This window comes from Paramormyrops kingsleyae, chromosome 16 (genome assembly GCF_048594095.1).
Source record: "Paramormyrops kingsleyae isolate MSU_618 chromosome 16, PKINGS_0.4, whole genome shotgun sequence".
Taxonomy (NCBI): domain Eukaryota; kingdom Metazoa; phylum Chordata; class Actinopteri; order Osteoglossiformes; family Mormyridae; genus Paramormyrops; species Paramormyrops kingsleyae.
In genome coordinates, this window is record NC_132812.1 from 26,820,613 (window position 1) to 26,846,327 (window position 25,715).

Below are 25,715 nucleotides of genomic sequence, written 5' to 3' on the forward strand. Positions count from 1 at the left end.
GTAAGAGATAGAAGCAGTTAGCTTTCAAGCATTAAGCTTGTTGAAATGCCCTACTAATTTCAAAGAAGGCATGCACTCCTGAGAAATCCCATAAGACTACGTTTAACATGCCAGAGTAGCTTTGATGGCAAAACCTTTCTCATACCTATGACTGTTGGTCCTTCTGTTGATACGCTAGTTACAACCGCATCTACAGAAGACAGAAGCTGTTCTTGCATCCTTGGGAGCTCGTTGAAGTCTGAGACAGACTGAGCATATCTAGGTTCGTAGGATATTTTCTGCAGTTCTCGGCTATCCGCATTCCTGGTTCCAATTCCAAAAGTCAAGACACCAAGCTCTTTCAGAGCAGCAGCGGGTGCATCTACGTTGTCAGTGGACTTTGCACCGCTCAACAGAATCAAAATCTGAGGAACACCCTCCAGGCGCCTGTTGCCAGAAGGAGCGGTCAAGATGTTGTCTCTTATAAACTGGAGAGCCGCTCCAGTGTTCACGGCTCGTCCTCCCTTGTGTCTCAGATTTCTAACAGCATCAAGGATATCTCCTTTCCTTGAGTATGTGTTCAAATAGAAATGAGCTGTAGGGTCTCCGCTATATTGCACCACTGAAACTCTGTCTTGCTTTTCCTCCAGCTTCAGTTTATCCACTACTCTTTGAACAAAGTCTCGCATTGCTGGGAATCCATTTCTAGTGCCATCAGAACCATCCAGCAGGAAGACAACATCCTTTCCTGTAACGTCACGGTCTACTATTCGAGAAATGGAGAAAACACAGCAAGTGAATGAGAGAAGTGGATCCTTGCCATGTTTTGTAAGAGATAGAAGCAGTTAGCTTTCAAGCATTAAGCTTGTTGAAATGCCCTACTAATTTCAAAGAAGGCATGCACTCCTGAGAAATCCCATAAGACTACGTTTAACATGCCAGAGTAGCTTTGATGGCAAAACCTTTCTCATACCTATGACTGTTGGTCCTTCTGTTGATACGCTAGTTACAACCGCATCTACAGAAGACAGAAGCTGTTCTTGCATCCTTGGGAGCTCGTTGAAGTCTGAGACAGACTGAGCATATCTAGGTTCGTAGGATATTTTCTGCAGTTCTCGGCTATCCGCATTCCTGGTTCCAATTCCAAAAGTCAAGACACCAAGCTCTTTCAGAGCAGCAGCGGGTGCATCTACGTTGTCAGTGGACTTTGCACCGCTCAACAGAATCAAAATCTGAGGAACACCCTCCAGGCGCCTGTTGCCAGAAGGAGCGGTCAAGATGTTGTCTCTTATAAACTGGAGAGCCGCTCCAGTGTTCACGGCTCGTCCTCCCTTGTGTCTCAGATTTCTAACAGCATCAAGGATATCTCCTTTCCTTGAGTATGTGTTCAAATAGAAATGAGCTGTAGGGTCTCCGCTATATTGCACCACTGAAACTCTGTCTTGCTTTTCCTCCAGCTTCAGTTTATCCACTACTCTTTGAACAAAGTCTCGCATTGCTGGGAATCCATTTCTAGTGCCATCAGAACCATCCAGCAGGAAGACAACATCCTTTCCTGTAACGTCACGGTCTACTATTCGAGAAATGGAGAAAACACAGCAAGTGAATGAGAGAAGTGGATCCTTGCCATGTTTTGTACGAGATAGAAGCAGTTAGCTTTCAAGCATTAAGCTTTGCCCTGCTAATTTCAAAGAAGGCATGCACTCCTGAGAAATCCCATAAGACTACGTTTAACATGCCAAAGTAGCTGTGATGGCAAAACCTTTCTCATACCTATGACTGTTGGTCCTTCTGTTGATACGCTAGTTACAACCGCATCTACAGAAGACAGAAGCTGTTCTTGCATCCTTGGGAGCTCGTTGAAGTCTGAGACAGACTGAGCATATCTAGGTTCGTAGGATATTTTCTGCAGTTCTCGGCTATCCGCGTTCCTGGTTCCAATTCCAAAAGTCAAGACCCCAAGCTCTTTCAGAGCAGCAGCGGGTGCATCTACGTTGTCAGTGGACTTTGCACCGCTCAACAGAATCAAAATCTGAGGAACACCCTCCAGGCGCCTGCTGCCAGAAGGAGCGGTCAAGATGTTGTCTCTTATAAACTGGAGAGCCGCTCCAGTGTTCACGGCTCGTCCTCCCTTGTGTCTCAGATTTCTAACAGCATCAAGGATATCTCCTTTCCTTGAGTATGTGTTCAAATAGAAATGAGCTGTAGGGTCTCCGCTATATTGCACCACTGAGACTCTGTCTTGCTTTTCCTCCAGCTTCAGTTTATCCACTACTCTTTGAACAAAGTCTCGCATTGCTGGGAATCCATTTCTAGTGCCATCAGAACCATCCAGCAGGAAGACAACATCCTTTCCTGTAACGTCACGGTCTACTATTCGAGAAATGCAGAAAACACAGCAAGTGAATGAGAGAAGTGGATCCTTGCCATGTTTTGTACGAGATAGAAGCAGTTAGCTTTCAAGCATTAAGCTTTGCCCTGCTAATTTCAAAGAAGGCATGCACTCCTGAGAAATCCCATAAGACTACGTTTAACATGCCAAAGTAGCTGTGATGGCAAAACCTTTCTCATACCTATGACTGTTGGTCCTTCTGTTGATACGCTAGTTACAACCGCATCTACAGAAGACAGAAGCTGTTCTTGCATCCTTGGGAGCTCGTTGAAGTCTGAGACAGACTGAGCATATCTAGGTTCGTAGGATATTTTCTGCAGTTCTCGGCTATCCGCGTTCCTGGATCCAATTCCAAAAGTCAAGACCCCAAGCTCTTTCAGAGCAGCAGCGGGTGCATCTACGTTGTCAGTGGACTTTGCACCGCTCAACAGAATCAAAATCTGAGGAACACCCTCCAGGCGCCTGCTGCCAGAAGGAGCGGTCAAGATGTTGTCTCTTATAAACTGGAGAGCCGCTCCAGTGTTCACGGCTCGTCCTCCCTTGTGTCTCAGATTTCTAACAGCATCAAGGATATCTCCTTTCCTTGAGTATGTGTTCAAATAGAAATGAGCTGTAGGGTCTCCGCTATATTGCACCACTGAGACTCTGTCTTGCTTTTCCTCCAGCTTCAGTTTATCCACTACTCTTTGAACAAAGTCTCGCATTGCTGGGAATCCATTTCTAGTGCCATCAGAACCATCCAGCAGGAAGACAACATCCTTTCCTGTAACGTCACGGTCTACTATTCGAGAAATGGAGAAAACACAGCAAGTGAATGAGAGAAGTGGATCCTTGCCATGTTTTGTACGAGATAGAAGCAGTTAGCTTTCAAGCATTAAGCTTTGCCCTGCTAATTTCAAAGAAGGCATGCACTCCTGAGAAATCACATAAGACTACGTTTAACATGTCAAAGTAGCTGTGATGGCAAAACCTTTCTCATACCTATGACTGTTGGTCCTTCTGTTGATACGCTAGTTACAACCGCATCTACAGAAGACAGAAGCTGTTCTTGCATCCTTGGGAGCTCGTTGAAGTCTGAGACAGACTGAGCATATCTAGGTTCGTAGGATATTTTCTGCAGTTCTCGGCTATCCGCGTTCCTGGTTCCAATTCCAAAAGTCAAGACCCCAAGCTCTTTCAGAGCAGCAGCGGGTGCATCTACGTTGTCAGTGGACTTTGCACCGCTCAACAGAATCAAAATCTGAGGAACACCCTCCAGGCGCCTGCTGCCAGAAGGAGCGGTCAAGATGTTGTCTCTTATAAACTGGAGAGCCGCTCCAGTGTTCACGGCTCGTCCTCCCTTGTGTCTCAGATTTCTAACAGCATCAAGGATATCTCCTTTCCTTGAGTATGTGTTCAAATAGAAATGAGCTGTAGGGTCTCCGCTATATTGCACCACTGAGACTCTGTCTTGCTTTTCCTCCAGCTTCAGTTTATCCACTACTCTTTGAACAAAGTCTCGCATTGCTGGGAATCCATTTCTAGTGACATCAGAACCATCCAGCAGGAAGACAACATCCTTTCCTGTAACGTCACGGTCTACTATTCGAGAAATGGAGAAAACACAGCAAGTGAATGAGAGAAGTGGATCCTTGCCATGTTTTGTACGAGATAGAAGCAGTTAGCTTTCAAGCATTAAGCTTTGCCCTGCTAATTTCAAAGAAGGCATGCACTCCTGAGAAATCACATAAGACTACGTTTAACATGTCAAAGTAGCTGTGATGGCAAAACCTTTCTCATACCTATGACTGTTGGTCCTTCTGTTGATACGCTAGTTACAACCGCATCTACAGAAGACAGAAGCTGTTCTTGCATCCTTGGGAGCTCGTTGAAGTCTGAGACAGACTGAGCATATCTAGGTTCGTAGGATATTTTCTGCAGTTCTCGGCTATCCGCGTTCCTGGTTCCAATTCCAAAAGTCAAGACCCCAAGCTCTTTCAGAGCAGCAGCGGGTGCATCTACGTTGTCAGTGGACTTTGCACCGCTCAACAGAATCAAAATCTGAGGAACACCCTCCAGGCGCCTGCTGCCAGAAGGAGCGGTCAAGATGTTGTCTCTTATAAACTGGAGAGCCGCTCCAGTGTTCACGGCTCGTCCTCCCTTGTGTCTCAGATTTCTAACAGCATCAAGGATATCTCCTTTCCTTGAGTATGTGTTCAAATAGAAATGAGCTGTAGGGTCTCCGCTATATTGCACCACTGAGACTCTGTCTTGCTTTTCCTCCAGCTTCAGTTTATCCACTACTCTTTGAACAAAGTCTCGCATTGCTGGGAATCCATTTCTAGTGCCATCAGAACCATCCAGCAGGAAGACAACATCCTTTCCTGTAACGTCACGGTCTACTATTCGAGAAATGGAGAAAACACAGCAAGTGAATGAGAGAAGTGGATCCTTGCCATGTTTTGTACGAGATAGAAGCAGTTAGCTTTCAAGCATTAAGCTTTGCCCTGCTAATTTCAAAGAAGGCAAGCACTCCTGAGAAATCCCATAAGACTACGTTTAACATGCCAAAGTAGCTGTGATGGCAAAACCTTTCTCATACCTATGACTGTTGGTCCTTCTGTTGATACGCTAGTTACAACCGCATCTACAGAAGACAGAAGCTGTTCTTGCATCCTTGGGAGCTCGTTGAAGTCTGAGACAGACTGAGCATATCTAGGTTCGTAGGATATTTTCTGTAGTTCTTCGCTATCCGCGTTCCTGGTTCCAATTCCAAAAGTCAAGACACCAAGCTCTTTCAGAGCAGCAGCGGGTGCATCTACATTGTCAGTGGACTTTGCACCGCTCAACAGAATCAAAATCTGAGGAACACCCTCCAGGCGCCTGCTGCCAGAAGGAGCGGTCAAGATGTTGTCTCTTATAAACTGGAGAGCCGCTCCAGTGTTCACGGCTCGTCCTCCCTTGTGTCTCAGATTTCTAACAGCATCAAGGATATCTCCTTTCCTTGAGTATGTGTTCAAATAGAAATGAGCTGAAGCGTCTTCGCTATATTGCACCACTGAGACTCTGTCTTGGTTTTCCTCCAGCTTCAGTTTATCCACTACTCTTTGAACAAAGTCTCGCATTGCTGGGAATCCATTTCTAGTGCTATTAGAACCATCCAATAGGAAGACAACATCCTTTCCTGTAACGCCACGGTCTACTATTCGAGAAATGGAGAAAACACAGCAAGTGAATGAGAGAAGTGGGTCCATGCCATGTTTTGTAAGAGATAGAAGCAGTTAGCTTTCAAGCATTAAGCTTGTTGAAATGCCGTACTAATTTCAAAGAAGGCATGCACTCCTGAGAAATCCCATAAGACTACGTTTAACATGCCAGAGTAGCTTTGATGGCAAAACCTTTCTCATACCTAAGACTGTTGGTCCTTCTGTTGATACGCTAGTTACAACCGCATCTACAGAAGACAGAAGCTGTTCTTGTATCCTTGGGAGCTCGTTGAATTCTGAGACAGACTGAGCATATCTAGGTTCGTAGGATATTTTCTGCAGTTCTCGGCTATCCGCGTTCCTGGTTCCAATTCCAAAAGTCAAGACCCCAAGCTCTTTCAGAGCAGCAGCGGGTGCATCTACATTGTCAGTGGACTTTGTACCACTCAACAGAATCAAAATCTGAGGAACACCCTCCAGGCGCCTGCTGCCAGAAGGAGCGGTCAAGATGTTGTCTCTTATAAACTGGAGAGCCGCTCCAGTGTTCACGGCTCGTCCTCCCTTGTGTCTCAGATTTCTAACAGCATCAAGGATATCTCCTTTCCTTGAGTATGTGTTCAAATAGAAATGAGCTGAAGCGTCTTCGCTATATTGCACCACTGAGACTCTGTCTTGGTTTTCCTCCAGCTTCAGTTTATCCACTACTCTTTGAACAAAGTCTCGCATTGCTGGGAATCCATTTCTAGTGCCATTAGAACCATCCAATAGGAAAACAACATCCTTTCCTGTAACGCCACGGTCTACTATTCGAGAAATGGAGAAAACACAGCAAGTGAATGAGAGAAGTGGGTCCATGCCATGTTTTGTAAGAGATAGAAGCAGTTAGCTTTCAAGCATTAAGCTTGTTGAAATGCCCTACTAATTTCAAAGAAGGCATGCACTCCTGAGAAATCCCATAAGACTACGTTTAACATGCCAGAGTAGCTTTGATGGCAAAACCTTTCTCATACCTATGACTGTTGGTCCTTCTGTTGATACGCTAGTTACAACCGCATCTACAGAAGACAGAAGCTGTTCTTGCATCCTTGGGAGCTCGTTGAAGTCTGAGACAGACTGAGCATATCTAGGTTCGTAGGATATTTTCTGCAGTTCTCGGCTATCCGCATTCCTGGTTCCAATTCCAAAAGTCAAGACCCCAAGCTCTTTCAGAGCAGCAGCGGGTGCATCTACGTTGTCAGTGGACTTTGCACCGCTCAACAGAATCAAAATCTGAGGAACACCCTCCAGGCGCCTGCTGCCAGAAGGAGCGGTCAAGATGTTGTCTCTTATAAACTGGAGAGCCGCTCCAGTGTTCACGGCTCGTCCTCCCTTGTGTCTCAGATTTCTAACAGCATCAAGGATATCTCCTTTCCTTGAGTATGTGTTCAAATAGAAATGAGCTGTAGGGTCTCCGCTATATTGCACCACTGAGACTCTGTCTTGCTTTTCCTCCAGCTTCAGTTTATCCACTACTCTTTGAACAAAGTCTCGCATTGCTGGGAATCCATTTCTAGTGCCATCAGAACCATCCAGCAGGAAGACAACATCCTTTCCTGTAACGTCACGGTCTACTATTCGAGAAATGGAGAAAACACAGCAAGTGAATGAGAGAAGTGGATCCTTGCCATGTTTTGTACGAGATAGAAGCAGTTAGCTTTCAAGCATTAAGCTTTGCCCTGCTAATTTCAAAGAAGGCATGCACTCCTGAGAAATCCCATAAGACTACGTTTAACATGCCAAAGTAGCTGTGATGGCAAAACCTTTCTCATACCTATGACTGTTGGTCCTTCTGTTGATACGCTAGTTACAACCGCATCTACAGAAGACAGAAGCTGTTCTTGCATCCTTGGGAGCTCGTTGAAGTCTGAGACAGACTGAGCATATCTAGGTTCGTAGGATATTTTCTGCAGTTCTCGGCTATCCGCGTTCCTGGTTCCAATTCCAAAAGTCAAGACCCCAAGCTCTTTCAGAGCAGCAGCGGGTGCATCTACGTTGTCAGTGGACTTTGCACCGCTCAACAGAATCAAAATCTGAGGAACACCCTCCAGGCGCCTGCTGCCAGAAGGAGCGGTCAAGATGTTGTCTCTTATAAACTGGAGAGCCGCTCCAGTGTTCACGGCTCGTCCTCCCTTGTGTCTCAGATTTCTAACAGCATCAAGGATATCTCCTTTCCTTGAGTATGTGTTCAAATGGAAATGAGCTGAAGCGTCTTCGCTATATTGCACCACTGAGACTCTGTCTTGGTTTTCCTCCAGCTTCAGTTTATCCACTACTCTTTGAACAAAGTCTCGCATTGCTGGGAATCCATTTCTAGTGCCATCAGAACCATCCAGCAGGAAGACAACATCCTTTCCTGTAACGCCACGGTCTACTATTCCAGAAATGGAGAAAACACAGCAAGTGAATGAGAGAAGTGGGTCCATGCCATGTTTTGTAAGAGATAGAAGCAGTTAGCTTTCAAGCATTAAGCTTGTTGAAATGCCCTACTAATTTCAAAGAAGGCATGCACTCCTGAGAAATCCCATAAGACTACGTTTAACATGCCAGAGTAGCTTTGATGGCAAAACCTTTCTCATACCTATGACTGTTGGTCCTTCTGTTGATACGCTAGTTACAACCGCATCTACAGAAGACAGAAGCTGTTCTTGTATCCTTGGGAGCTCGTTGAATTCTGAGACAGACTGAGCATATCTAGGTTCGTAGGATATTTTCTGCAGTTCTCGGCTATCCGCGTTTCTGGTTCCAATTCCAAAAGTCAAGACCCCAAGCTCTTTCAGAGCAGCAGCGGGTGCATCTACATTGTCAGTGGACTTTGCACCACTCAACAGAATCAAAATCTGAGGAACACCCTCCAGGCGCCTGCTGCCAGAAGGAGCGGTCAAGATGTTGTCTCTTATAAACTGGAGAGCCGCTCCAGTGTTCACGGCTCGTCCTCCCTTGTGTCTCAGATTTCTAACAGCATCAAGGATATCTCCTTTCCTTGAGTATGTGTTCAAATAGAAATGAGCTGTAGGGTCTCCGCTATATTGCACCACTGAGACTCTGTCTTGCTTTTCCTCCAGCTTCAGTTTATCCACTACTCTTTGAACAAAGTCTCGCATTGCTGGGAATCCATTTCTAGTGCCATCAGAACCATCCAGCAGGAAGACAACATCCTTTCCTGTAACGTCACGGTCTACTATTCGAGAAATGGAGAAAACACAGCAAGTGAATGAGAGAAGTGGATCCATGCCATGTTTTGTACGAGATAGAAGCAGTTAGCTTTCAAGCATTAAGCTTTGCCCTGCTAATTTCAAAGAAGGCATGCACTCCTGAGAAATCCCATAAGACTACGTTTAACATGCCAAAGTAGCTTTGATGGCAAAACCTTTCTCATACCTATGACTGTTGGTCCTTCTGTTGATACGCTAGTTACAACCGCATCTACAGAAGACAGAAGCTGTTCTTGCATCCTTGGGAGCTCGTTGAAGTCTGAGACAGACTGAGCATATCTAGGTTTGTAGGATATTTTCTGCAGTTCTCGGCTATCCGCGTTCCTGGTTCCAATTCCAAAAGTCAAGACCCCAAGCTCTTTCAGAGCAGCAGCGGGTGCATCTACATTGTCAGTGGACTTTGCACCGCTCAACAGAATCAAAATCTGAGGAACACCCTCCAGGCGCCTGCTGCCAGAAGGAGCGGTCAAGATGTTGTCTCTTATAAACTGGAGAGCCGCTCCAGTGTTCACGGCTCGTCCTCCCTTGTGTCTCAGATTTCTAACAGCATCAAGGATATCTCCTTTCCTTGAGTATGTGTTCAAATAGAAATGAGCTGTAGGGTCTCCGCTATATTGCACCACTGAGACTCTGTCTTGCTTTTCCTCCAGCTTCAGTTTATCCACTACTCTTTGAACAAAGTCTCGCATTGCTGGGAATCCATTTCTAGTGCCATCAGAACCATCCAGCAGGAAGACAACATCCTTTCCTGTAACGTCACGGTCTACTATTCGAGAAATGGAGAAAACACAGCAAGTGAATGAGAGAAGTGGATCCATGCCATGTTTTGTACGAGATAGAAGCAGTTAGCTTTCAAGCATTAAGCTTTGCCCTGCTAATTTCAAAGAAGGCATGCTCTCCTGAGAAATCCCATAAGAGTACATTTAACATGCCAAAGTAGCTTTGATGGCAAAACCTTTCTCATACCTATGACTGTTGGTCCTTCTGTTGATACGCTAGTTACAACCGCATCTACAGAAGACAGAAGCTGTTCTTGCATCCTTGGGAGCTCGTTGAAGTCTGAGACAGACTGAGCATATCTAGGTTCGTAGGATATTTTCTGCAGTTCTCGGCTATCCGCGTTCCTGGTTCCAATTCCAAAAGTCAAGACCCCAAGCTCTTTCAGAGCAGCAGCGGGTGCATCTACATTGTCAGTGGACTTTGCACCGCTCAACAGAATCAAAATCTGAGGAACACCCTCCAGGCGCCTGCTGCCAGAAGGAGCGGTCAAGATGTTGTCTCTTATAAACTGGAGAGCCGCTCCAGTGTTCACGGCTCGTCCTCCCTTGTGTCTCAGATTTCTAACAGCATCAAGGATATCTCCTTTCCTTGAGTATGTGTTCAAATAGAAATGAGCTGTAGGGTCTCCGCTATATTGCACCACTGAGACTCTGTCTTGCTTTTCCTCCAGCTTCAGTTTATCCACTACTCTTTGAACAAAGTCTCGCATTGCTGGGAATCCATTTCTAATGCCATCAGAACCATCCAGCAGGAAGACAACATCCTTTCCTGTAACGTCACGGTCTACTATTCGAGAAATGGAGAAAACACAGCAAGTGAATGAGAGAAGTGGATCCATGCCATGTTTTGTACGAGATAGAAGCAGTTAGCTTTCAAGCATTAAGCTTTGCCCTGCTAATTTCAAAGAAGGCATGCACTCCTGAGAAATCCCATAAGACTACGTTTAACATGGCAGAGTAGCTTTGATGGCAAAACCTTTCTCATACCTATGACTGTTGGTCCTTCTGTTGATACGCTAGTTACAACCGCATCTACAGAAGACAGAAGCTGTTCTTGTATCCTTGGGAGCTCGTTGAATTCTGAGACAGACTGAGCATATCTAGGTTCGTAGGATATTTTCTGCAGTTCTCGGCTATCCGCGTTCCTGGTTCCAATTCCAAAAGTCAAGACCCCAAGCTCTTTCAGAGCAGCAGCGGGTGCATCTACATTGTCAGTGGACTTTGCACCGCTCAACAGAATCAAAATCTGAGGAACACCCTCCAGGCGCCTGCTGCCAGAAGGAGCGGTCAAGATGTTGTCTCTTATAAACTGGAGAGCCGCTCCAGTGTTCACGGCTCGTCCTCCCTTGTGTCTCAGATTTCTAACAGCATCAAGGATATCTCCTTTCCTTGAGTATGTGTTCAAATAGAAATGAGCTGTAGGGTCTCCGCTATATTGCACCACTGAGACTCTGTCTTGCTTTTCCTCCAACTTCAGTTTATCCACTACTCTTTGAACAAAGTCTCGCATTGCTCGGAATCCATTTCTAGTGCCATCAGAACCATCCAGCAGGAAGACAACATCCTTTCCTGTAACGTCACGGTCTACTATTCGAGAAATGGAGAAAACACAGCAAGTGAATGATAGAAGTGGATCCATGCCATGTTTTGTACGAGATAGAAGCAGTTAGCTTTCAAGCATTAAGCTTTGCCCTGCTAATTTCAAAGAAGGCATGCACTCCTGAGGAATCCCATAAGACTACGTTTAACATGCCAGAGTAGCTTTGATGGCAAAACCTTTCTCATACCTATGACTGTTGGTCCTTCTGTTGATACGCTAGTTACAACCGCATCTACAGAAGACAGAAGCTGTTCTTGTATCCTTGGGAGCTCGTTGAATTCTGAGACAGACTGAGCATATCTAGGTTCGTAGGATATTTTCTGCAGTTCTCGGCTATCCGCGTTCCTGGTTCCAATTCCAAAAGTCAAGACCCCAAGCTCTTTCAGAGCAGCAGCGGGTGCATCTACATTGTCAGTGGACTTTGCACCGCTCAACAGAATCAAAATCTGAGGAACACCCTCCAGGCGCCTGCTGCCAGAAGGAGCGGTCAAGATGTTGTCTCTTATAAACTGGAGAGCCGCTCCAGTGTTCACGGCTCGTCCTCCCTTGTGTCTCAGATTTCTAACAGCATCAAGGATATCTCCTTTCCTTGAGTATGTGTTCAAATAGAAATGAGCTGTAGGGTCTCCGCTATATTGCACCACTGAGACTCTGTCTTGCTTTTCCTCCAGCTTCAGTTTATCCACAACTCTTTGAACAAAGTCTCGCATTGCTGGGAATCCATTTCTAGTGCCATCAGAACCATCCAGCAGGAAGACAACATCCTTTCCTGTAACGTCACGGTCTACTATTCGAGAAATGGAGAAAACACAGCAAGTGAATGAGAGAAGTGGATCCATGCCATGTTTTGTACGAGATAGAAGCAGTTAGCTTTCAAGCATTAAGCTTGTTGAAATGCCCTATTAATTTCAAAGAAGGCATGCACTCCTGAGAAATCCCATTAGACTACGTTTAACATGCCAGAGTAGCTTTGATGGCAAAACCTTTCTCATACCGATGACTGTTGGTCCTTCTGTTGATACGCTAGTTACAACCGCATCTACAGAAGACAGAAGCTGTTCTTGCATCCTTGGGAGCTCGTTGAAGTCTGAGACAGACTGAGCATATCTAGGTTCGTAGGATATTTTCTGCAGTTCTCGGCTATCCGCGTTCCTGGTTCCAATTCCAAAAGTCAAGACCCCAAGCTCTTTCAGAGCAGCAGCGGGTGCATCTACATTGTCAGTGGACTTTGCACCGCTCAACAGAATCAAAATCTGAGGAACACCCTCCAGGCGCCTGCTGCCAGAGGGAGCGGTCAAGATGTTGTCTCTTATAAACTGGAGAGCCGCTCCAGTGTTCACGGCTCGTCCTCCCTTGTGTCTCAGATTTCTAACAGCATCAAGGATATCTCCTTTCCTTGAGTATGTGTTCAAATAGAAATGAGCTGTAGGGTCTCCGCTATATTGCACCACTGAGACTCTGTCTTGCTTTTCCTCCAGCTTCAGTTTATCCACTACTCTTTGAACAAAGTCTCGCATTGCTGGGAATCCATTTCTAGTGACATCAGAACCATCCAGCAGGAAGACAACATCCTTTCCTGTAACATCACGGTCTACTATTCGAGAAATGGAGAAAACACAGCAGGTGAATGAGAGAAGTGGATCCATGCCATGTTTTGTACGAGATAGAAGCAGTTTGTTTTCAAGCATTAAGCTTGTTGAAATGCCCTATTAATTTCAAAGAAGGCATGCACTCCTGAGAAATCCCATAAGACTACGTTTAAGATGCCAGAGTAGTTTTGATGGCAAAACCTTTCTCATACCTATGACTGTTGGTCCTTCTGTTGATACTCTAGTTATTACTGTAGCTACAGAATACAGAAGGTGTTCTTGTATCCTTGGGAGCTCGTTGAAGTCTGAGACAGACTGAGCATATCTAGGTTCATATGATATTTTCTGCAGTTCTCTGATATCTGTATTTTTCGATCCAATTCCAAATGTCAAGACCCCAAGTTCTTTCAGAGCAGCTGCGGGTGCATCTACATTGTCAGTGGACTTTCCAGCACTCAACAGAATCAATATCTGTGGAACACCCTCCAGGCGTCTGCTGCCCGAAGGGGTTGTAAATATGTTGTCCTTTATATACTGGAGTGCTGCCCCAATGTGCTGAGCTCTTCCTCCTTTTTGTGAAAGTCCTCGTATTGATCGTAACACATTTTCCTTTTTGAAAAATGAATTCAGATAAAAATTTGCCACTGCAACATTGCTAAACTGGATTATAGCCACTCTGTCTTTATTTTCCTCCACATTGAGACTCTCCACAATGTTGCGGACAAAGGTACGCATTGCTGTAAATCCATTTCTGTTATTATCAGAGCCATCCAAAAGAAATACAAAATCCCTTTTTATTCTTTCATCTCCCTCTGCAAGACATGTAAGAAATATTATTATTCAATGTGGTTATGTTTATTTACATTTCGTCATTGACAGCAGCATATTCATTTAGAATTCGAACCACCGTCTCATGTCTTTTTTGTCACTATTTAAGTCTTTAAAACCAGTGTCTTTTCCTTAAAATACATCAGCATTACTTAATTGACATCCCTTCCAGGCTGTCCCTATCCTCCTGATCTTTGCTTACTGAAATAGACCCTAGGCTTACCAAGACAGTCAATATAATAAACTTAAAAATAAATGAATAGATGCAATTTCTTACCTATGAACATTTTCTCTTCCATTAATTTTGACTGAGCAAATTTTGCTTCTATGTTTTGCTCAATTTCTGGCAGGTTGTTGAAATCAGATAAGAAATATGCATAGTCAGGTTGGAATGAGATGCTCTGCAGCTCAACGGGATCAGTCATTGCAGACCCAAGAGCAAACGTGACGACCCCTGAGCTCTTCAGTGCCTCTGCAGGTCCTCTGGGAGAGTCGCGTGATCTACCACTAACCACCAACACTAGGATCTGCTGTGCACCTTCAGAACGCCGGCTGCCAGCCGATGGGAGGAACATTCTTTCTTTAACAAACTGGAGTGCTGTTCCAGTGTACTGAGGTCTCCCACCCTTGGGTTTGAGGGATCTGACAGCATTGAGTATAGACTCTTTAGTTGTGTGAGTATTTAGGTAGAATTCAGTGGCTGCAGTGTTACTGTACTGCACAACAGCAACTTGATCTTTCTTCTGATCCACATCCAGTTTTCCAATTATGTTAATCATAAACGTACGTATTGCATTATATCTATTTCTAGAATCATCTGATCCATCAATAAGGAACACAATGTCCCTTTCCAACCTGGAGCCTTGAATTATAAATATCAAAATATGTCATGGAATATTTACTGAGCATGAATAGAGCAGACACAATCACATAACATACATTTTTCACTCAGTAGTGAAGGAGCACAAGATTTATCCTTATGTGCATATACATAATAGTAAGCCTTGATAAAACAATCAAATATAGTTGAAATTTTCTAAAATCCATCTTGAAACAATGAAAAAATACAGATATACATGATAAATACACTATAAACGCTATATATGCACTATAAAATGCTACAAATATTTGAAAACCATACAAAGTGTTAACATGAAAATTATGTCAATTTTAAGACCTTATAGATCACTTGGTTATCTCAAATCATAATTCTTACCGAAGAGGGTTGCTGCTGTGGGTAGCCTTTCTTGGAGATCATTTAAGAGTGAGGATACTTTTGGCTGGATATTTTCAAGACTCTCAGCATCAGACACAGAAAAAGCAAAACTCGGTGTGGAAGCTATAGTCTGTAACTCCAGCACATCAGCGTTTCTCATTCCAATACCAAAGACCTTGATTTTACTCTCTTGGAGTGCTTGTGCTGGATGCCTGATATCATCACTGGAGCGGCCTCCACTGAGGACCAACAAAATCTGAGGAACACCTTCTGCATGCCTGCTACCAGAAGAAGCAGTGAAGACATTGTCCCTAACATAATCAAGAGCTGCACCCATTTTCACGTCTCTTCCACCCTTGTGTACAATGGACTTTAATGAATTCAGCAATTCATTTTTAGATGAAAATGACTTGAGGTTGAAATTGATCTCAGCATCTTTGCTGTATTGGACCACTGCAACTTGATCGCTACCATCATCCACATTAAGGTTCTCCACTATTCTTTGAACAAATCTACGGATTCCCTCAAATGTATTTCTAGTATTATCAGATCCATCAAGAAGAAAGATCACATCCTTTCTTGCCGATTCTGTAATAAATTATAAGACATATTAATAATGTCATTACTATCAATGTACAAAAAAATAAATAAATTTTAGATTTTGTTGGAAATAACATGATGAAAAATGTCATATAATGAACTTCTAACAATTATTTGTAAAACATAGTATTTCCTTACCAATAATTTTACTTGTTGGTTTTGGTATATGATGAGAAGCTTCATTTATCCAAAATATAATCTCTTGTTGAACAGCAGGAAGGGTATCAAAATCAGTGAGAGAAACTGCGTATTTCGGATTGTGGGATATTGTTTGCAACTCCAGTGTGTCGGCATTTCTTGTGCCAATACTTAACGAAAAAATTCCCATTTCCTTCATGTTTCTTACTGGACCTCTAATGTCATCTTCTGACCTTCCACCACTCAACAGAATCAATATCTGAGGAACACCCTCCAGGCGCCTGCTGCCAGAAGAAGCAGTAAAGATGTTGTCCCTAACAAACTGGAGAGCTGCTCCAGTGTTCACGGCTCTTCCTCCCTTGTGTCTCAGACTTCTGATAGCATCAAGAACATCTCCTTTTGTTGAGAATGTGTTCAAATACAAATTAACCTCTGGTTCTTGGCTGTACTGAACCACAGAAACTCTATCTTTGTCTCTCTCCACATTGAGTTTTTCCACAACTCTCTGAACAAAGTCCTGCACAGCCGAAAATCCGTTTTTGGTCCCATCAGACCCATCGACCAGGAAAACAACATCTTTTTTAACATCTTCCACATAAGCTGAAGCAGGATGAACAGGGATATCCAGAAAACATCAGCATATCAACATGGCAAAGCCATTTTGAAAAAGAAAAGAATTAAATGATATCTTTATATGATTGTGCAGCAAAGAATTAAAACCAATATATCCTACCTTGTTGTAGAACAGCTGCTAGACTTTCTTTCGGAAGGCTGACATAACTCCCAAGTCGCTGATGAACCGTGTTCAGTTGGCTGAAGTCCTTCACATTGAATGCAAAGGTTGGGTTGTGGGAGATAGCTTCAATCTGATGCCGATCTGCGTTCTTCACACCAACTCCAAAAGGCACAACTCCTTTTGTCTTTAGGGCTATAGCTGGGTCTCTCACATTATCCTGTGACCTCCCACCAGTTAGAACTATCAAAAACTGAGGAACATTTTCTGAAATTCTGCTGCCATATTCAGATGAGAATATTGTGTCCTTCATATAAGCCAAGGCTTCCCCAGTGTTCAAACTTCGGCCTCCAGCCAGTCTTAGCCCATTAATTGCACTAATTACTTCCTCTTTTGTGGAATATGTATTCAGATAAAAGCTTAATGTGGGTTTTTCACTATACTGCACCACAGAAATCCGGACCTTGTTAATTCCAACATCTAGAGGTTCGATAACTTTTAAAATGAAGTCCTTGATATGGGGAAAATCACTTGTAACAGCATCCGATCCATCAATCAGGAAGGCAACATCCCTCTCTTCTCCTTTTTCCGAAAGGGGAGAAAAAAAGTATTGTTTAAATAGATCATATTTGTCCATATCAATACACTTACATTACAGAATAAAAATTTACCTGAATAATTTCAATGCACCATCGAAATAAATGAAAAGATTACTGTCATAAAACTCACCTTCCTCGGTTTTTGTGTCCCCCACTACCGTTATCAAAGGTTTCATGATCTGTGTAACGACGTTTGGTAGCCTAGAGAAACTGCTCTGATAGAATGCCAGGTCAGGAACAAAGGCGACTGTCTGAAGGAAAGCTTGATCCACTGGACCTGCACCAACGGCGAAGGTCAGAACTCCAGCCAGGGCTAATTTGTCAGCAACCTGTTTTACTGCATCTTGAGCTGGTCCTCCAGTGATGAGTACAAGCACCTGCTGGACACCTTGTCTCCTCCTGGATCCGGCTGAGGGCAGGAAGTGGTTTTGCAAAGCATATTCCATTGCTGCTCCTGTGTTTAGCTGGGATCCGCCCATCAGACGTAGCTGAGCAATTCCATTCAGGACATCCTGCTTATTAGAGTGGGTGTTCAGGTAGAACTCTGTGTGCTGGTTCTCTGCAAACTGCATCAGGGCTATCTGCACCCTGTCAGGCCGGACGTCGAGTTGGTTGACCACATGTGTGATGAATTCACGCACAAATTGCAGGTTGGCATTGCCAACATAGTCGGAGCCGTCCACAAGGAAAACGATATCCCTGACAACTCGCTGGGTTTGCACTGTGGTTATTTCAGTGACTGTGAAGACAAATCAGTACATAAGTCATCAATGCATTAAGTTCATAGCCACAGAAAACGATTAAACTCATCCACTACATGATTTCACTCATGTCATAGTATATATTGATTTATTATTAATTGAGCTAATGCATGGAATGGCTGAGGTGCCCCTAAGGAGAGGTTTTGCAACCAAATTTGTGTTCTTTTAGCCATCCAAAAAGATGCCAGTGCCTTACAGAGAATTGAAGAAATTCTGGGAACACTTTTTATGAATTTTACGTCTGTAAGTATCTATGAATAGATTCATAACACATCATAATGCAATCATAAAGCATTATTAAATGGCTGTAAAAATAAAAAAACACAACACATTATAGCTATTCCCATTACCCCCCGCAAGCCTGAATAGGACAAATGGTTACAGAAAATGGATGGATGAATGGATAGATGGACATTATAGCCATGTGTATTATGCATTATGAATGCTTTATGAAGCTCTCATCTATACTGTCCTATAGATACCTTAACAATGCAGTAAAAAACACTCTTAATTCTTTTACAAACTATTATAATGCATTATGATGGTATCTGTAGTGCATTATAAATGCCAGCTTAACTAGAGCTTATGAAGAATTATAATCAACACTAAATGCTTTATGACTGTCAACAGAAGATGTTTTAATGCTATATTAATTCTTATACCAAGGCTTTGGTAAACACTATTTTCTTATTGGTCCAGAGATGTCACGTGGGTGTTGATTATTTTCATGTAACCGCAGATAGTTCCAGCAGCCTAATAAGAGTTTTATATTAATGTGCACTAATTTCACCAATTTTACCAGAGAATGAATGACCAATTTGTGTTGAGAATATATGTGTGACCTCCTTCAGGACAGCTGAAAAAGCATCCTAGGGGGGCACCTCATGAAATTGGCATAGAAGAGAGTGGAGGACCAGTCAGTCCCTGGGCTCAAGGGGCCAATGGTGGCATAACTCTGTAGACCATGGAATTTGAACTGGCAACCTTCTGAGTTCCAACCCACAGAGCTGCTCCCCCCACAACAAATGATTGTTTTTTGTTTAATAGTTTTTGGCTCAGTGCATAACATGTTACATGTCCAAATATGTTGGTTTATAGTTTTCTGTTTTTAGAATAATTTAAAAATGAGAATAGTACAAAAAAAACCTTTCTATGGGTACGTGTGTCCAGATTTTTGACTAATGCGGTACATATTTAAAACTCAAGCCACAAACAACAATGACTGACCAAACTTCCACTGAATACCTCTTCCCTGAACATTGCGAATAGTTTCTAAACAAACTAAACTTTTTAAACGTTTAAAAATTATTTCAGTTACATAATGGTGGGACAAAGTATGTTTTTGTTTGAGCGATTTACAAACGCAGCACATATAAGCGCACATAAAAATACAGACACCTTACTGATACCTTTTGGGAAAATAAATTACCCTGGAACAATATTTCTAAGTTATTTTTACAGAATTTGTTAGTAAAGCGATCCAGGTGAAAAATACGAGGCATACTGAGGGAACAGCAACGCAAAATATGGTAAAGGACTTGTCGCTTCCTAGGAACAGCCTGTCCGTCATGGTGTTACACAAAGCAGGATTTCACAGTTAGCTGGGTTAACCAGTGTTGCCAGGTCCAGCTTAAATATCCAGTCCAAGGTCTGCTTAAAATCTGTCCATTGGAAGCTGAAACTAGCCCAATATTTGAAATCCCAGTATACTATATGTCAAAGAAATAAATCCGTATTTTGCATGCTGATCACATAACATCTTATAATCACACTTAGATGCAATGGCGTCATGTAGACGGATGCGCTGTCTTTTTTGCCAACTTTGATCAGCAGGTTGGACTGAGATTTTCAATTTGAGACAAGTCTGTACACACATTTACATGTATGTAACAGTTTTATCGCCTTGTTAATAGTCTGTAGGGTTTGCAAACTACCCCAACACTTCTGATGTTTTAGGTTAATAATGGAATAATATAGATTTGTCGAGAAGTTGCTTGCGTAAGTCTGAAAACGTGAGTGTCACGCCAAATGCATGGGATTTGGCAACCCTGCTTACCGCGTGCATCTGTTTCTGACTTTAGGTGGCTGGCGATTCGATATTATTCAGTAATAGGAGCCACTTGTATTCATAACAATTAATTTGTTTTTCTTCTTACAGTCTGCTGCCATGGAACATTATGAAAGCAGCCCAAAAACCCACAACCTTCTGATATTTACAAGCAACTGTATTTTCAAAATAGCCCAATTGGGCAGGAAAACCATAGACCTGGCAACCACTTACCAATAATCAGATTATTACCTGTTTCTGTAGGCACTTCTGTCACAACAACTCCAGATAACGTTGACAGGGGAGCGACGATAAACTTTGGATTGCGGAGCAGCTGCCGGAAATCCTTCACCATGAAGACTAAATCCTCATTGATGGAAATCTCCTTCAGCTCCTGTTCATCTGCCGCTTTGGAGCCCACAGCCATGATCAGGACACCCATTCGCTGGAGTTCATGGACTGGCTGGGTAACGTCGTCGCTGGATTTCTTGGCAGACAGCACCAGCAGTAACTGAGGCACTCTTTCCTGGATGCGACTCCCGGCGTCTGGTCTTAGCATCTGGGTCCTTACAAAGTTCAAGGCCGCCCCTAGGTTGACTTCCGGTGTCCCTCCTCTCAGCCGAGTCCTGTTCACAGCATTACTGAGGGCCTCCTTTGTGCTATATGTGTTCAGATTTATTTCTGCCTTAGGGCTGGTGGTGAATTGGGCCACACCCACTTGCACTTGGTCTCGGCCAATAGGCATGGAATCGACAAACCTCACGATAAATTGGCGGATCGCACTAAAATGGGTGCCACCCATATTTTGACTGCCATCTATGAGGAAAATTATGTCCCTCTTCCCAACAGCCAGGGCTGAAAAACAACATTTCAAAGTCGTTAATCACACAGTTAAAATGGTGGTTTATTGGTATAAGTATTTCTCAATGTAAAAATATAAAATATGATTTAATGATAAACATGCTAAATATGTTAAATATGTGTTTATCAGAGATGTGCTCTATTATCAGGTCCTGTTTGGACTGCTCACTGGATACCATTTCTGTCAAATGCTAAGCCTTGAGCCAGAAACCCAAAAGGGTCTGTATGCTTATTAAGTGGACTGTTTTTTTCCATAAACTTAATTCATTAGGGCCTATCTGCTAAAGGACATAACAATTATACACAGCTATAATTCACGTTACTTTTATATCAATAAAATGTATTCCACAAAGTTTCCATGTGTCTTCAAAGACAAATACATGAGAAGTTCAGTTACAATGCCATGCAAAATCCAATCCAATGATAGGATTTATGCAATGATGTCACATTTCTTTGGATTGTGGTCACATGGCTTCTTGCTGGGTTACATACCTTCAGTTATATGAGTTTCTAAAACAATGTCACGCTGAGCCACCCCATTAACAAACGACAGAATCACGTCCCTCAGCTGGTCCGCAGAAGTGATATCGGACGACGCTGACACAAAGCTCTTATCCGTGGCTATGGCCTCCAGTTCCGTAAGATCGACATTGCCGATCCCGACGCTGAACGTAAACACATTGGCTTGCTTGAGAGCCCTGATGCCTTTCTTCGTGTCATCACTGGAAGGCCCAGCGCTGATAACGACCACTGCCTGAGGCAACCCCTCCTCCGCCCGGCCGCCTGCTTCCCAGCCAAGTAAACTTTCTGCAACTTTCTCCAGGGCTGCCCCCAAATTAGCCTCTGTGCCACCTAGGAAACTCATTTCCTCGACTGCATTTATAACGTCAGCCTTACTTTGATAGTTATTTAGATAGAACTGAATTTGGGGGGTGTTGCTATACTGAACCACAGCGACTCGGATCGCGTCTTTTCCCACCAAAAGCCTCTCAATGACATTCACAGCCAGAGTGCGGATGCGAAGGAAGTTGGTGACTCCAACACTCTCTGATCCATCAATTAAGAATATAAGGTCAGCCGACTCTTGAGCTTAATGGAGAAAGAGAGAGAGAGAGAGAGAGAAACAAAACAGAGAACAAAATGCAACATGTGAAAGCTGAGGATACGACATGCAGCCACATCACATCATGATCCCGTCTTATCCATCAAGAAAGACGGTCTCCAGTACAAGAACAAGCACATCATTCTGCATGGCGACTGAACTGAGGTTGTTACAAGCTTGAATAACATATAATGCATGTCTGTGTTTTTCTGAAAAATGTTTTGATGTAATGCAGTTGTACAATGTAATGTAATGTAGTAGTACAAAATGGCATTTATTGTCATTGATTGTGAATTATGTTACATTAAAATTTGAGAAATTCTAGACACTATTTAATAGCCTAGAAAATTCAGTTTTAATTTCATGAAAATGCCATTTTTAGTTCAGCATCTATACAGATTTCTTGCCGAAAGCTAAATGTGCATGTACACAAACATACATATATATGGACAAAATTATTTTTTTTAAATTAAATTATATTTACGTATCTATTGTCACTGAATCGGTTCATCAATGTAAACTGGGCACAACCTCTAGAATTCAGTCCCTCCATGCAAACTCATGTTACGTAACACAGTGATCAAAAGATCAGTGATGATCCCCTTGCCCATTCTGACATATACTTTTGGTACACTTGCCATGACATGTGACACTAACTGCAAGTGGAACTTTATTTGCTCAGAACACATTATTATTAATATCATCTTTAGTCTGTCAAGCGCATGATGAGCTCTTGCAGAGATGAAATACTAAAAGTCACATTAAGCTAATCCTAAATTTCAAGTTACGTGCTCTTCTGATATGTCAAGAATGGACTTAGATGGTCATCACTGTTTAAACAGGTGGGACACTTGGAACATTTGTGTGCACTTATGAAGCAAGCTGGTAATACGTAAAAGGTACATTGTGCTCAGACAGAGAAGCGGCAGTGGGTTATGGACATAGTTAAAAGCTCCTTCTTTTACAGTGACAGAACACACATTTCTGCTTAGCCGTGGCTAAACTTCATAGCTCCTCTTCATTGCCGTGAGACAAGTGAAGTTTTCAAGGCACAAGCATAGTTTTGAATATTTTAAATTAATATAGGTAGCCCTCCTAAAGTTTGTTGCACTATGGGTACATTTTTGTGAACAAACGGTTAAAAAAGTTGCCTTAATAAGAATCTACGATTCTTTGTTTGGGTGAATGAGAGAGGAAAGATGTCAACAGGAAGTGAGTGATGCAGACTGGCACAGAAGTGGCACTAGTTGTCAGGAATGGAGTTGTTAGATTATTATATTATACAATAATATAATATTGTGCTCTTACTTATGTATTAATTAACCACTAAGTAAGTCTTAGTTACATACTGATTTCATGTTCATTCATCATTAATGAATTGTGAAGCATCTTTTATCTCATGCAGTCACTATATTTGTTACTATATTTGTTAGTTCTGCAAACCTTTCTGTGCTATTGAAGGAACTACTAAGGAACTACGGAAGGAACAAGTAATGAATAACAGAAGTGAAATACTGATCTCATATTTTTTCATTATTAATGAATCGTGATGCATCTTAATCTCAAGTAGCTACTATATTTGTTCATGATTTGTACTTCTGTAGTAACTACAAAGTATTTGTGCCCCCTCAAGGAAAGTGTTACCGACTTCCCTGCACAGAATCCTATCAGGATCAGAATCCTATCAGGATCAGAATCCTATCAGGATCAGAAAATGAAAAGATCCCAGTTTCCGCAGGAACTGAAGATGGGGCCACAAATTTCTGTGCATTTTCTCAACACGGTGCAGAGAGCAAGCCTGACACACCCAGTTTTTCTCATTTGTGTGACTTTTGACTCCATTTCTGTCAACCATTGAGAGCGTGGGGTGGGGGGGGGGGTGAGACAAGGTCCAACAGATTTCAGTGTCTTCAAAGCACAATGTTAATTTCACTGACCACGTAAGCCAAATGCATAGTGTCCAGTTGATATTCCTGCTGAATTACAATCTCTGTTTGGTGAAATAAAGGCATTTTGCTCTCCTATTATAGGCTCTTGGTCTCAAAAACCATGAATGTATGTAATATAATACAACTAAAATCTGACTTTTATCCTTTTGCAGTGTCAGCTTATGTATCGGAAAATGATACATGCGTGTAAAAAGATGAGCAATTATGCTGGTAAACTTCATTTGATTTTAACATGAGGTGTAGCCTGTAGGCAGCATGTAATATGTACGTGTGATGCTTAGCAGAAACAAAGCATCTAGGAATGAAACATGTGACAGTTGCTGCTCTTGTTTAGCTCAGTGTGGAGAGTCGTTGTTGGGTCCAGTGTGATTCTTTTGCCCATTTATTTTTTTGTGTAATTTGGAGCGAATTCCTTGGGGAAGATCACTAAGCAGTACAACCACCTGGCAGCTGGAAAAAATGATTTATTCTGGACAAATAGTGCTGCTCCTTTTCTATATGTGTACTGTAATACTATGGGGCGGCAGCGGAGCGAGGGATGGAGTCAGAGGACAGTTTCATATCTTCCATTAGCCCCCTTCTTTCTTTTGTATGTACTGGTGTGTTCTGTTTAGTTTCCATAGCAACCTTGGAAAAGAGCCCACTTTTTTGTCAATCCCAAGTGTCTAAGCAGCAAGGTGCCTGTGTGGTTTATTTTCCCTCCCTAGTCACTGGGAATTCCACATAAAACTCTGTTCCAAAGAACTATGACACAAGGCACCTATTACACCACACAACTGTATGATTGCTCTGCTGACACTTGGTCAAAACTGGCCCAAGTCAAGTCTGATTGGTTTTACAAGCATTCGAGCATTTCACTCAAACAATTCCATTATTTCTTTAAGCTAAATAAACACAAGCACCCTCCTCAGCTCCTACCCCCGTTGGCAGATTTTATCGTACTGGAAGGGATTCCAAGGCTTGATCGATTCTTTTTGGAGGGTTTCTCCAGACAAAAAGTTTGAAAACCATTACTGCAACCCACTAAAGGTCCTGACCAAGTGCAAATTCCTTTTTACTGCTTTTCCACATTGAAACATTGACTAATTAAATATACAGTATAAATAATTATCTATGAACCAGGTTGCAAAATATACGGAACAGAACATTAATAATGTAATTATCAGATGGGTAAACTTTGAAATCGCTATGTTTAGCGTGTCTGTGTACTTTGGATGGTTCTGCATCATAACTTGTTGCCTGAGCCATGATGCTGTAATAAAGAAGGTTCCTCTGGGGCCTCCAGGAGATTATGAAGACTTACCACTCTGAGCCTTGACATTCAAGATCAAGCCGCAGAACGCCAGGCCCATGAAGGCAGCGAGAGAACACCAATGTCTCCCCATTTCACTGGAAACAAGACCTGGAAACAGGGAAATTATTTGTGATTTTCTTGCCAGCAAGAGGTCATGAGACTCAATGACCTTCAACGTCTTGGGCTAGAAGGGTTAGGATTAAGAACCACTCAGGTATGGCTGTTTCTACTTTGTATCTGGGCACACTGCAGAGGTTCCTATACTAGAGGCTCCCAGCCATTTGATGTCCACAAACCAGTTTATGTTGTACAAAAATGTGACGGACTGAAAAAGGGGCAATTTGAATTGATCGGCGATTTTGTCACTTTGACTGTTTCCATATCTTCAAATGCTATCAGAATGTTAGAATATGAGGAGTCGTAAGAATTCCATCCATCCATTATCATTACCGCTTAATCCCCGCGGGGGCCCTGGGGGCCCCGGAGCCTATCCCAGGAACAACGGGCGCAGGCGGTCATAAGAATTTCGGAAATATTTTTTTGTAAGTAAACGAAATCCTCCGCAACACCCCCAGTGTTCTGTAGCCCAGTGGATCACTGGGCCCAGACTGGTATGGGCGTTAAGGGAACCTAGCAGCGGCGATAACGGCCTAACGAAGGAAGGTCAGGGGTTTTGTTCTGTTCTGCTGCTACCCAACCCCTAAATCACAAATTCTCAGTAACGAGTCAGGAGAAATAGTCACCCTGACATAAAGCCTTAGATGGTGTAAGCAGGGAAGGACAGGAAACCAACACATAAAGCCACCTGTGAA

The 25,715-nt window shown here is 42.8% G+C and overlaps 2 protein-coding genes across 2 annotated transcripts in view; both read right to left on the bottom strand.

The window, feature by feature from the left end:
* The window catches only part of LOC140578598 (collagen alpha-3(VI) chain-like), a 63,929-nt gene extending 57,298 nt beyond the window's left edge, over nt 1-6,631 (bottom strand). The window contains exons 1-2 of the mRNA XM_072700186.1: nt 5,760-6,631; nt 5,057-5,552 (exon numbers count right to left, since the gene is read on the bottom strand). Coding sequence (XP_072556287.1) covers nt 5,057-5,552; nt 5,760-6,411 — 1,148 coding nt within the window. The 5' untranslated portion in view covers nt 6,412-6,631. The remainder of the gene's footprint in view (nt 1-5,056; nt 5,553-5,759) is intronic.
* col6a3 (collagen, type VI, alpha 3) overlaps nt 1-25,715 on the bottom strand; it is a 106,434-nt gene that overhangs the window by 77,898 nt on the left and 2,821 nt on the right. Inside the window, exons 2-6 of the mRNA XM_023823831.2 lie at nt 24,913-25,011; nt 21,051-21,647; nt 19,950-20,552; nt 17,020-17,628; nt 16,291-16,872 (exon numbers count right to left, since the gene is read on the bottom strand). Coding sequence (XP_023679599.1) covers nt 16,291-16,872; nt 17,020-17,628; nt 19,950-20,552; nt 21,051-21,647; nt 24,913-24,994 — 2,473 coding nt within the window. The 5' untranslated portion in view covers nt 24,995-25,011. The remainder of the gene's footprint in view (nt 1-16,290; nt 16,873-17,019; nt 17,629-19,949; nt 20,553-21,050; nt 21,648-24,912; nt 25,012-25,715) is intronic.